The following is a 12,106-nucleotide window of genomic DNA, read 5'->3' as shown; positions in this document are numbered from 1 at the left end:
CAAGTTGAGCAGTTTATAGGACGTTTCTGTCGCATTTTTATTCCTCCAGCTGTCTTTCTATATTGAAATAATTTGTTATGATTGATGATGACTGTTGATGATCAGAATTTCTGATTGGCTGTGCCGTAACTTTAAGTGACCAGACAGTTTAACCAGACACCTACGATGCAATTACTTGCTCTCAAAAAATGCACCAATATTTGATTCTCAGTGAAGTAAACAACCATGAGGCTTAAGCTAAAGAGCTATTGAAGCCATCTGTGTTATTTGTTTCCAGTATTTGTATTAAGTTGAGCCATTTGGCTGCTCACTTATATTTAGTGGACAGACAGTGGTATCAATTTTATTATCTAACTCTCTGCCAAGGGAATTAGGGCTATTTCCTAAAATGCTGGACTGTTTGTTTTGCTGTTTTTTTTTTTTTCCCAGAATTTTGTAAATTCTGTGATTGTGAGCCAACCTGCCAGTGGCACTCTTATGGTAACCTCAGTGGTTGATGATATGTTCGCTCCATAATAATTTACAGTATTAAACTGTTGAGGAATAATAATGATGCACCATTATAAAGAATAGAAATTGCCTTTTAAAATCACATCTTTTAAACTGTCATTTATTTCACAATGTACACAACAGAACATACAATATCAACTATATGTTAAGCTTTAATAAAAGAACACTTTTTCATGAGGTTACAGTATAAAATCTATAAGACACATTTTTTTTCTCAATTCAAAGTCAACATTTTTTATGATTTAGATCATCAGTTTTATAACCAACAAAACCTTTTAATTAAAACATAATGTGATAAATACACAAATGGAATAACTGCTTTCCTAAAATTAAAGGACTGGGAAATGTACTGCGGGGTAATTTAATGTTTTTCTTTTGGTTGGCTAAATGTTACAAATACCGTGCCCTCCTCCTTGGCATTGCTCAACACCTTGTCTTCAAAAGGGCGACCAGATCTTCGCATCAATGGGGATGTCATGACTTCATATCTGGTTGGATTCGCAACTACTTCAAACAGAGCAGGCGATTTAGCGTCAGATTGTTTGGTGACAAATGTTGAAGTCATGGAGGAAAGAAATACGTTGCCAAAGCCATCGTTCTCCTCATATGTTTCACTGACAGTCTTTGTGCCGATTATACCTGCAGGTTGCTCTGGGACAGTTTTCACCTCGATCACACTGACCTTGCGTTGTGCAGGACTGTGACCCTTTTTTGAGGACTCGGCAGCAGACTCCTGTCCCAGATCCCTATTTGCATCATGGAAATTTTGAGAACTACCCTCTGTTTTTGGTTTAAATGTTGACATGGGCGACTTTGGTTGTTCGGCAGGTTTTCTGGCAGCTGAGTGAATGGAGATGAATGACGGAGAGGACTGGGAAGAGGACTGTCTGATGAGTGGCTTGATTTGCACTTGTCTGGGCACTTCTTGCTTGGAAGGACTTGAATCTGAAACAGTTTGCAGATTCACATCAGTCATCTCTTTGGGTTGACCCGATTTGGTCTTGCTTGACACAATACTTATTTTCCTGATGTTGTTGGCGGGCTGAAGGTTTCGCTCAGATTTTAAAGATTCATCAAATAGTCCTGACAAGCCTGCGATGTCAGCCTCAGATTTTAGATTGGAGACAGAGTACAAAGCCTTTTTAATTGCCTCTTCAATGTCAAGAAGTTTTGCTAAAGTCTCTTCCTTCAGATTCATTATTTCTTTACTTGCCTTTTCCAGATCTTCAAATGCAGTCTCAACTGAGGAGATGCTTTCTAAATCATCATCCTGTGTCTCTACTTCAACTTTCTTTTCTTGTGTCTTACTTTGCTTAGCATGTCGGTTTGGTGTAACCATCCAAGCAGGAACATTTTCATATAATGTCTTCATGGAGCTAACGTCAACACTGCTGGTTTCTCCTTCCATCTCTTGTACCTGAGACAGGATCCCTTTGAGTTCCTCTCGTTTTCTCAAATTTTCAAAAATTTCCATGGCCGCTTTCACATTTCCTTTCATGATCTCCTCCTTGTGGACAGAAAGCCTCTGTCGCCGCTCATCCTCTGTCTCTTTTCCTTTCTTCTCCCTAAGAACAACTTTATCTTCAAGCTTTTGATGCTTTTCACTGAGGTCATTTTGCTGTAAAGGACTTGTGTCAACCTGATTGTTGGTCTCCGATGCTGGCACATCAGTCTTGCTATCTTGTGTTTTGTTTTTGTGAAGTTCAGGATTTGATTTGCACTGTTGAGTAGTAGTTTTGTTGGTATATCTATCGTCACTGTTATTTATTACTTTCACCTTTTTGGGTAACAAAGGGACTATTCTGTCCAGAGCCTCCCTTTCCCTTCTTTCAAAGTTCTTTAGAGCAGCCTGTAAGCTCATGTTCATCTCGTGTTTACCGTCCTCTGCATAATTCCTCATACACATCTGAATCTCCTCAGCTGCATTAATTTTCTGTATTACATTTCTCTCCATTTCCATCATGCTGTTCGTGACATGGAAATCTGTTTTTTCCTCTGTAAGTGGTGTTTTCTTTTTCTTCATAATTTCCCGAGCCTTTGAATCGATGTGCAGATGTTCATTTGTTTGAGTTGAATCTTGCACTGTTTCATCAACACATTTTTGGTGGTCTGTTTCACGTAAGGTTTCTTTATTGATTTTGTTTTCTTGCAGTTTATCTGTAGAGGTCATAGGAAACTGTTTGTTTTGCTTTGGAGGAGTCACTGCAGTTTTTCCATTGTCTTTGATGGGGCAAGAAACTTCGGGAGCAGGAGGATGTGGAACACGTGTTTCCCTCACAACTACTGATTTTGTCCATTGTGGCTTTGGTGGTAAAGTTGGCTTCTGCTCCTGTGGTTTCTCACTAGTCTTTTGAGGAAGAGGAGGTGGAGTTACACTCTCAGAGGTGGATGATTTTGAGTTTCCATTTGCTACAGGGTTGGGTGTTTCTGTGGTTGTAATAGATGGTTGTCCTTCACAGGTTACTGAAATTGAAGGAGACAATTTTGTGTCAGATGGAGGCATAGACACCACAACACACTGCTTGTGAACAGTCTTGCTCCTCCCTGAACAAGTCCTACCTGAGTTTCTGTATATCATTGCAGCTTTATAGTCTCCTTTGGATACATTTACACTAGATTTCTCAAGAGACTGCAGAGCCAATTGAACATTACCTCTTACAATATCTTCTTTACCTAGGAGCTTCTGCTCTGTCGCTGCACTCTGCAGAGACTTAATAGTTGCCTTCACGTCTCCTCTGATAACTTCCTCTGCCTCATCTTCTGTTGTCTGGCCATTACACTCATAACTTACAAATAGTGGCAGTGATTCTGCTGCACAATTACTGACTAAAACTGCGCTTTTTTGACAAGCCTCAAAGGACACATGGCTTTCCTGATCTTTCACCGCGTCACTAACCTTTGGATAAGTCCTGATTTGCTGGCATCTGGAGGAAGACGAACACGTAGATTGCATGACTGCTGATGAACTTTCCTCTTGTGCTGTGACATTAAGGTTGTATATTTTTCCAGGAACAATGACTTCACGCTCCACATGCATGCTTTGCTGCTTAGCCATTTCAAGGGACTTTTTAGCTGCTTTCACATCTCCAGATATAATGACTTCTTTTTGTACTTGGCTTCCTTCTATTTCAGGACTTTCGGCTGATAAATCCATATCATAGATAGTTCCAGGTTTAATGATCTCTCGCTCCACACACATGCTCAGTTGCTTTGCACGTTCTAATGACTGCATTGTCGCTTTGATGTCCCCAGCCACAATTTCCTCTCTTTCTACCATGACAGGTTGCTTTACTGCAAGTTGTTGCTTTGCTGATAGGACATCCCCAGGGACTATTTCTTCCTTTGGAATACAGTTTTCCACACTGAAAGAGCACTCTGATGAAAAAACCTTTTTGGTATTCTGTACATCCCCTGGCAAAACATCGGAAATGGTTCGCTCTACCTGCTCTTTCTGCTGGCAGAGACTTCTTTTTGCTTCTTTCACGTCCCCCTGAACAATTTCAGTCCATTCTTTAGCAAGAAGGCTGCCATCCGCTTCGTCTCCTGACAATTCAGTATGAAGACTCTTCAGGTAGGTCAGATCTCCTTTCTCAATGCAACTTTTGTACAAGTTCACATTTCCCTTTTCATTTTCATCCACTCTACATGATGCTGCAGTCCTCTGACTGTTGGCAGTAGCTAAAAGATTTCCAATCGTTGACTTTACATCTCCCCTCTCTATAACCTGACTCTCAGTTTTGGTTTCATAGTTGCAGATGAGTGAATAAACTAACATCTCTGCTTGTCCCTCTGCTGTCTCTTGCATTATGATTCCTTTTTTCAAAACCTTATCTTGAACAAGCAGTTCATCAATCATCTGCACGATGTTTTGGATTCTTTGATCCCTCTCGAGGTTGATTGTTGTGGCTGATTGGTAGACTGGAAGTTCTACTACTGTCGTGTTCATTTTACCCTTCTCCACCTCTCTAAGAAGAGTAACTTGGGGCTTTAGGGTTGGTTTAAGTAAGAGTTGCAACATGATGTTTCTGATGTTACCCCCAACAACCTCTTCATTCTGGATTTGCACACCTTCACTGCTTTCAAGCAGATATTTAGCCATGTTAACATTTCTGTTCTCATTTGCTTCTATTACGATGCCACTTGAGTGAACAAAAGACGTTTGGTATAGATATGTCAGGGTGTCGGAAACACTGCTGGCAGTGATTTTATCCAGGGGAGTGGTCTCAAAGAGCCAGGTAGTGCACTTCACATCAGCTTTTGGTATCTCCTCCTCAACACCTTGCTTTGACGTGTCCTCGGGCTCATTGATTTTGTCCAGTGGCTGAGATTCAAACAGCCAAGTGCAGCGTTTCACATCTCCTTTCTGGCTGTCTTCCCTGTGGACTGTTTTTACTGGATCTTGCTCCTGAGTTTCCCCTTTCAGACTGTCCATGGTTTGATTCTCAAAGAGCCAAGTGGAGGTTCTGACATCACCATGCTGGACATCAGTGACACTTACCATTCGCACAAACTTCTTGCATGGCTGCTCGGATTCAAATATCTGTTTATTGAGCTGCACATTACAGCTTCCAAAGTCTTCAGTGACCTTGACAGAGGGCTCCTCTCTGCTGGTAAGGGAATCCAAAGGTTGCGTCTCAAACTTCCATCTGGCTGATTTGACATCTCCTTTTTTGACATCTTCTTGGGTGACAGCTCGGATCACATAAACTTCATTCTCTGCCTTGATGGCATCGAGTGGTTTTGTTTCAAACATCCACCTGGCTCCTCTTACGTCACCACTCATTACCTCCTCTTTTTTTACAGTTGTCACCTCATGAAACTGCCCCTCTTTGTCTCTGATGGCATACAGTGGCAGGGACTCAAACATCATGGTGCTGGATTTCACATCTACATTACTTTCAGGCTCTTCCACAGAGACCAGCTTCTGCTCAAGGGGTTCGTTGTGGATTCTGTCCAATGAGGAGGTTTCAAATATAAACTTTTTGTTCTGGACGTCACCACTCTCAGGACCACTCGCTGTCAGAATGCATGCCTTATCACTGTCCTTATTGATCTGGTTCATGGGACAGTTCTCAAACATCCAAGTAAATCTATGCACAGAACCTTTTTCAATGTGTTCACCTTGGTTCTGTTCTTCAGATGTTGTCAACATTTCAGATCCTATTTCATCGAGGGACTGGGATTCAAAAAGTTCTTTGACTCGTGAGACATCTCCTGACTGAAAGTTGACCTGGCTGACACATCTCATGTCTTGTTCTGAATTAGTATCCTTTCTTATTCTGTCCAAGGGTTCTGTTTCAAAAAGGTGTTTGACTGTTTGAACACCAACCTCTGATTTGACGGAATCCTGTATGGTGCTGCAGAGCTTTAAATTGTACTCCTCACCATCTTTGATGCTGTCTAGAGGTTGTGATTCAAATAGCCAAGTAATGGACTTGACATTGGTATTGTCAATGGCTTCTTCATCTTTCACTTTTTCTGATTTGTCATACAAAATGTCCATCGGTTGTGTCTCAAATAACCATTTACAAGTCTTGACGTCACCTTTACGAGGCTCCTCTGCTACAGCAGCGTACTGCTCTGTCTTGTTGAACTTGGAATGGATCCCATCAATTGTCTGGGTTTCAAAAAGCCACTTTGCCATCTTGACATCTCCCATTGTATCCTCCTGTCTGGTGATGCCTTTGATTACCTCAACATTTCCTTTTCCCTCTGCAAGCTCATCTAAAGGCTTGGTCTCAAACATCCACTTATAGTTTTGGACCTTCCCTTTGATGAATTCTTCTCGGCTGACTGTTGTGACCTTATGGAGGTTTCCGGAGCTGTCCTCTATTGCATACAAAGGTGTTGTCTCAAACATGGCTTTATTACTCTTTATGTTTCCTGCAGCAATTGCATTTTCCTTCACAATAGTCTCCTCATCAGAATGAGCTATTTTGCTCAAAGGAATTGTTTCAAAGAGATGTTTGAATCCCTTAACATCACCCCTTTCAATCTCTTGCTCTTTGAATGAGGTGTTCTTTTCGGTTGTGCGGCTCTCAAACATTTGCTTTTTGTCTTGTACTTCTCCTTGTTCTTCAGCTGAAAGGGCAATTTTCTTAAGATGTCCAACTTCATAGCTATCACTAAGAGTCTCCATGGGTTGAGTTTCAAACAGCCACAGAGAAGTCTTGACATCCCCCCCAATTATTTCTTCCTTTTCCAAGGACTTTTCTGCCAAATCTCCTTTCTGTGCTGCCAAGGGCTGCATCTCAAAAAACTTCCTTTTGTTGACTACATCTGTCTCTCTTCCGCATTCATCCACTGTTCCTTCAAACCTGTTCACTCCCACGCCCTCTTGTATAGTGTCAAATGGCTGAGTTTCAAACATCCACCTCTTTTGGTCAACTCCTCCTCTGTGCCCCTCTTCCAGTGATATACCTCGAATGATTTTCAGTCCATCAGTTCCCTTATTGATCAGGTCCAAGGGCTGGGTTTCAAAAAGCCAACGGGCAGTGCTGATGTTGTTGCTGTTGATCTCTTCCCTACAGATGGATTTAATTTCATGGATATTGCCACTGTTGTCTCTGATGGCACAACAAGGTTCTGCCTGGAAGAGTTTCACAGTCTTCTGGACATTTCCTTTTTGCTCCTGGAGCTCAGATCTCAGTTTCAAGAAACTATGGTCTTCTATGGAGTTGCAGCGTCCCAAGTCACTCAGTGATTTGGACTCAAAAAGCAGCCGGGTACCTGTTACATCTCCTGGCTGAATGGGTTCTTTCAGCACTGCCTCGACCAGTTCTCCTTCTTCTCTTTTTGACTTATTTAGACAATCTAAGGGCTGAGTCTCAAACAGCCATGTTGATGTTCTCACATCACCTCTGACAGACATCTGTCTTTTAGCAGACATTTGTTGGGTGCTGTCAATGTGCTCAAACATAGAGGATGTGCCTCTGACATCTCCACCTTTTAACTCCTCATCATCCAGCAGCTTCTTGGTTGCATGAGGATCACCTATATTGTCCAGAGTCCAGTTCTCAAATATCCACCTCATGGACTGCACTTCACCCTGGTAAGCTGCATCTGCTGCCTGAGTGTTTTCTGACTGCACTGCCTTCATTATCTCATCATCCACAGCATCATCGAGACTTGCCCGTAGATCTGGGTGGATGTGTTTAAAGAGCCTCTTTAGTTCACTCCTCTGCCTTTGCTCGTAGAATGTGGAGAAGGTTTCTTTCGGTGGAGGCACAGGGAGGCTGCTTAATGCTGGAGGTCCTTCATAGTCTAGGGGTCTAGGTGGTACAGGAGGAGGTGGGGGGAGAGGCAGGTCATCGTCATCATGAGAAGATTGTGAAACTGTGATTTTCCTGGCTGCGTCAGCCATCTTGAAATGAAAAACAGATGGGAGTAATATTGTCAGGATTCAGTTGTCAAAAACAGTATTAGTGAAGTTACATGCAAATTGTAGAATGGCATGCATTTGGCAAGTAAAGCCATACTTTACCTTTCTCTATGCTCGCTTGATGTTTTTCACCGCAAACCATCTTCTGTCACACCGGGGTTAATAAAACACTTCATAGCTGTTAGTAGGCAGACATCAGCCAGACAGCCAGCCTATACTGTGAGTGCAGCGCGTTGCTTTAATAAATTAAGGTCAACCTCTTTTTTCTCAGAAAAAACACGTGTAAATATAAATCTTGTACATATAGTTTCATTTTTAAGTATTTGGCAGGTTAATATGTTTTTTTTGGCTCTGGACTCTGGGGCAATAGAACCAACAACTTTGCAGGTAAAGTGTTGACTCATTTAAATATTCATTTAAACTTGTCAGCTTATTTTTTGTCCACTTGGGGGCAGCAAACACATCACTGACATGTCATCAAGTTTTTAATATGATAAAATAAGCAAAAAAAAACAGTTGCTTATTTACAGACCCAACAGATACAGAACAACAAAAGCATTCATTTGGAGCTGGTCAACCTAATCAGCTTTTTTTCCCTTTTTTTTTTTGTTGCAAGAAACAGCTGCCTACTGTGGTTGAAAGTTATGCTGATAATAGCAGTTGCATGCCAGTTAACCAAAACAGTGAGCTGAAAGATGCTGAGATGCCCCATAAGGCTGAGGGAAAACTACTGATAAATCTCAGTACATTCTTTACTATAAGTGACCAGTTTCACTAGTCTATGATCAGTAGTTGATATAATAATATGGATTAAAGCAACTTTAAAGGGGAAAGTTAGTACTAATGATCATCATTTCATTTCAAATCAAGTGTAGTGGACTAATGAGCCAAACCAATGGAACGTGCATCACTATCCTAATACTGCACTTACAGACTGCACTGTGCATAGAAGAAAGTAGATGACACTTAAAAAAAGGATGTGTCAGGCACTCATAGTAATCTTCATTTATTGCCAATTGAAATGTTAATTTTCAGGTTTTAAAGGACATCTGCCCTCCGTGTTTTGTGTCCGTGATCTTTTGTTACAGTAATTGAGGCAAAAACACTAATCCTGTCAAGTTTATGGCACCTGGACTTTACTATTTCAAAGAACACTGTTGTCCACTTAGGCAGAAATTAATGTGAGATTTATATACAGTACATTATGAGTAACTGTCGATGTTAACGCTGTGGCTGGTAAAAGAATGTTGTAAAACAAGCAGCTAAACTGTTCTGAACTTATTTAATCTATGGTGCTTCTTGAGTACTCGGTCAAAGGTTAACTATCTTTGGTCATGCAAGCAAAGTAAACCAGTGAACTACCACAGCACACATTTAACAGCAACCACACTTTTGTGAGGGATGAAAATGAAACAGTACACTACAGTACCTTACTGGTTTTGGACCTTGTTGCTGGAGTACCAATGAATTCCTGTTGAACAACAGAAATATAAAGTGTGATTTAGATCAGTTTGGATCATGGATAAGTTGCATTATTTGCTGCAGAACTGTACATTAGCACTGTATGCAATAGGTTAAGTTTAAAATGTTGAGTCGCTTCTATTGTGACAGAGCATAGTGGTCATTCCCTACTGAAGCCCTTGACCTCAGTTTGTGGAGAGGAATGAGAGGCATTTCAGGAACTCACTGACTGTGTTGAGCCTCCTGTGGAGTCGATAGCTGCTGCTCTTGACAGATAGAGTGCCGATCTGTCTCTCACTGAAGAGGAAGTGGGTATCCTGTCTCTGGCTAGTCTTGTTGGGCAGACACCCTTAGTCAGTGATGGGCTAATTTTATCACCTGTAATAGAAAAGACAAAGTAAATCCCAAGAAAAATGTAACCAAATTACAAATAAGCTGCTCAATGAAACAACAGTAGCTGTAGTAAAATAATGTTTTGATTGTATTGCTTTTGCTCCTGTAGATTCATCGACACATATTTGTAAAAGTAGGACTCAGATACTTCTGTATCCCAAAATAAGCAAAGCAGACTCTCTAGTGCCAGCAACCGCTTTAATGATAACACTATGAGTGTGTGTGTGTGTATTTATAGTGATGTTCGTAGTGTGTGTATTTATAGTGATGTAGGAACCTTTCTTATCACGGTTGTAGCTCCTTGTTCACTTGTGGAAACAATTTCATCCTCCACAACGCCTAAAGTATGGCATCCTAAGAGTGGTTTTGAGTAGCTTGGTGGATGCATGATTTATTGTGCTAAAGAGAAAACACTGTAGCAAACAAATCAGTTTACGAAGGCTTTGATCCCGGTAGCTGACAAGACAAATAAGCCCACACAGCTTGCCTCCTGCCTGGGATGCGCACCAAACTGCATGCCATGGGCTGACCATGACACCCAAGAAGTGAGAGAGAGAGAAAAAAAAAAACAGCAACTGCTAGCTCAGCTGGAGTGACACAGATTGTTTTCACATTGTTTATGGGAGCTCTCTGCCATCAAACCATCAACCCCTGAGCAAAGGAATGCGACTGCCTGACCCCATGAAAAACATAGAAACGATCTCAGCTTCATCCTGCAGCTGAATGTTGCCACTATAATAAACGAAGTGATTTTTTTTAATGCAAATGTCCTTGGTAAAGAAAATCTACTAAAACAAACAGTGAATCCATGTGGAATTATTTTAGTCAAAAATGATAGGTATGATAAATTCAGAAAGTATTTCAACAATAACAACAGTATAGGTAACAATATGGCTGGAGGTCAACAGCCCAGTGTGTTGCACAGGCCATCCAGCTGTAACTAATGGCCAGATTTCAGCACACCTCCCCTTTTCACACACTAAGCCCTCACAGGACAAAAGGATGGACCAGCAAGCTGGCGCCTCTCACGAGTCCGGACTTAAAGCATTTTGCATAGATGGGTGAGCAGACAGAATGAGGCGACCAAGTGCCATGCGCGTCCCGCTGAAGTCCTCACCCACAAAACCGAGAGGTCAGCTTCATCACTTCTCATCCATACATCCACACACAGTAGTATCAATAGCTGGCACTGATTTGTAAAATCCTGTTGTTACTATTACTTTTTGGCATCTGTTTGATCTGGGTTAATTCTCCAGGAATGAAGAGGAGCTATTAGCGGCACAGTAATGTGAGGGCGCTGGCAGCTGTACAAATGATGGAGAAATGCAGTTGGTATTTGCTCTTCACCACCACCTTCACCACCATCAGCTGTCGCCCATTGTAGCCACATTCACAGACTGTAATCAAAACCTGCATGCCAAAAGGTAGCTCATAGTGGAGGACCTCAGACCCCCCAAAGAGCACACACCACCGGACAATAAAAGCCATATTTAATTCCTCTTTTTTGTTTTTATAACCCATACCCTGCTTCTTAGTAGAAAGAAGGAAAGCCAGTGACTGAGTAACCTGCTCTCTGAGCTCCTGTTTCAGACATTACCATGAACAGGGGCTGAAAAACTGACAGCCTCTTAAGACTTAATGAAGATACCAGTAAAATAGTCACCACGCTTAAGTTTGTGACCTTGTTTAGCTCTGTTATCCCTCATAAAGAAATAAGGATGAAATGGAAAGCATCTGGATCATCTGTTTGTTTGTTTTTTTTTGCCAAAGCCAATCATCACAGAGGTGAAACGATTTGATGATAGATAATAGATAATTGGCAACTACTTTTATGATCAATTAATTGTTTCAGTCATTTTTAAAGCAAGAACTCTGAATAAGTGTATTGAATATTCTCTGATTTGCTGCTTTCCTGTGTCATTTATCACAGGGACAAGTCACTTTGGCTATTTTTACACAATGTTCTGACATTTTACAGACCAAATCATGCACTGATAATTAAATTAATCATTAGTTGTAGACCTAAACTGTTTATTTCAAGCATTTCTTTTTGTAATTCATTTTGGAATTGAATTTTATTTTGCTGAGATAAAAGTAAAGAGCATTCACTACACTCCACATTCATTCTTCTTACCTAAAGAACCGAATCACATTGGACAAAACATACTCCCTTAATACAAAACAATGTTAAATAGTGACCTTTGTTCATTTCAATAAAGTTAACACTCATGATACTCACTAAAATACCATCAAGCGTCGTCCTCACTCTCTTCCCTGTGTATCTCCGCTGTGTTGGATAACTGACTCTCAAGGCCTCTGTGATGTGTGGTGTAACCTGTCTCCTCTCTGCCTTTGAGCTCT

The 12,106-nt window shown here is 41.1% G+C and overlaps 1 protein-coding gene across 3 annotated transcripts; it reads right to left on the bottom strand.

The window, feature by feature from the left end:
* Window positions 1–586: 586 nt before the first annotated feature.
* xirp1 (xin actin binding repeat containing 1) lies at window positions 587–12,106 on the bottom strand. Of its 3 annotated transcripts, XM_041055299.1 has the most exons (5): window positions 11,985–12,106; window positions 9,579–9,730; window positions 9,321–9,362; window positions 3,407–7,873; window positions 2,840–2,973 (listed from the first exon to the last, which is right to left on the bottom strand). In XM_041055299.1, the coding sequence occupies exons 4-5, from the start codon at window positions 7,871–7,873 to the stop codon at window positions 2,971–2,973; spliced, it is 4,470 nt and encodes a 1,489-aa protein (XP_040911233.1). In that variant the 5' UTR covers window positions 9,321–9,362; window positions 9,579–9,730; window positions 11,985–12,106; the 3' UTR covers window positions 2,840–2,970. The 3 variants fall into 3 exon arrangements, with proteins under 3 accessions (XP_040911231.1, XP_040911232.1, XP_040911233.1); XM_041055297.1 differs by having other exon boundaries at window positions 587–7,873; XM_041055298.1 differs by having other exon boundaries at window positions 587–7,873; window positions 9,583–9,730.

Source organism: Toxotes jaculatrix, chromosome 14 (assembly GCF_017976425.1).
Source record: "Toxotes jaculatrix isolate fToxJac2 chromosome 14, fToxJac2.pri, whole genome shotgun sequence".
In the NCBI taxonomy this organism is placed as follows: domain Eukaryota; kingdom Metazoa; phylum Chordata; class Actinopteri; family Toxotidae; genus Toxotes; species Toxotes jaculatrix.
Note: the sequence above shows the minus strand (reverse complement) of the source record. Positions and strands in the feature narration are given on the sequence as shown.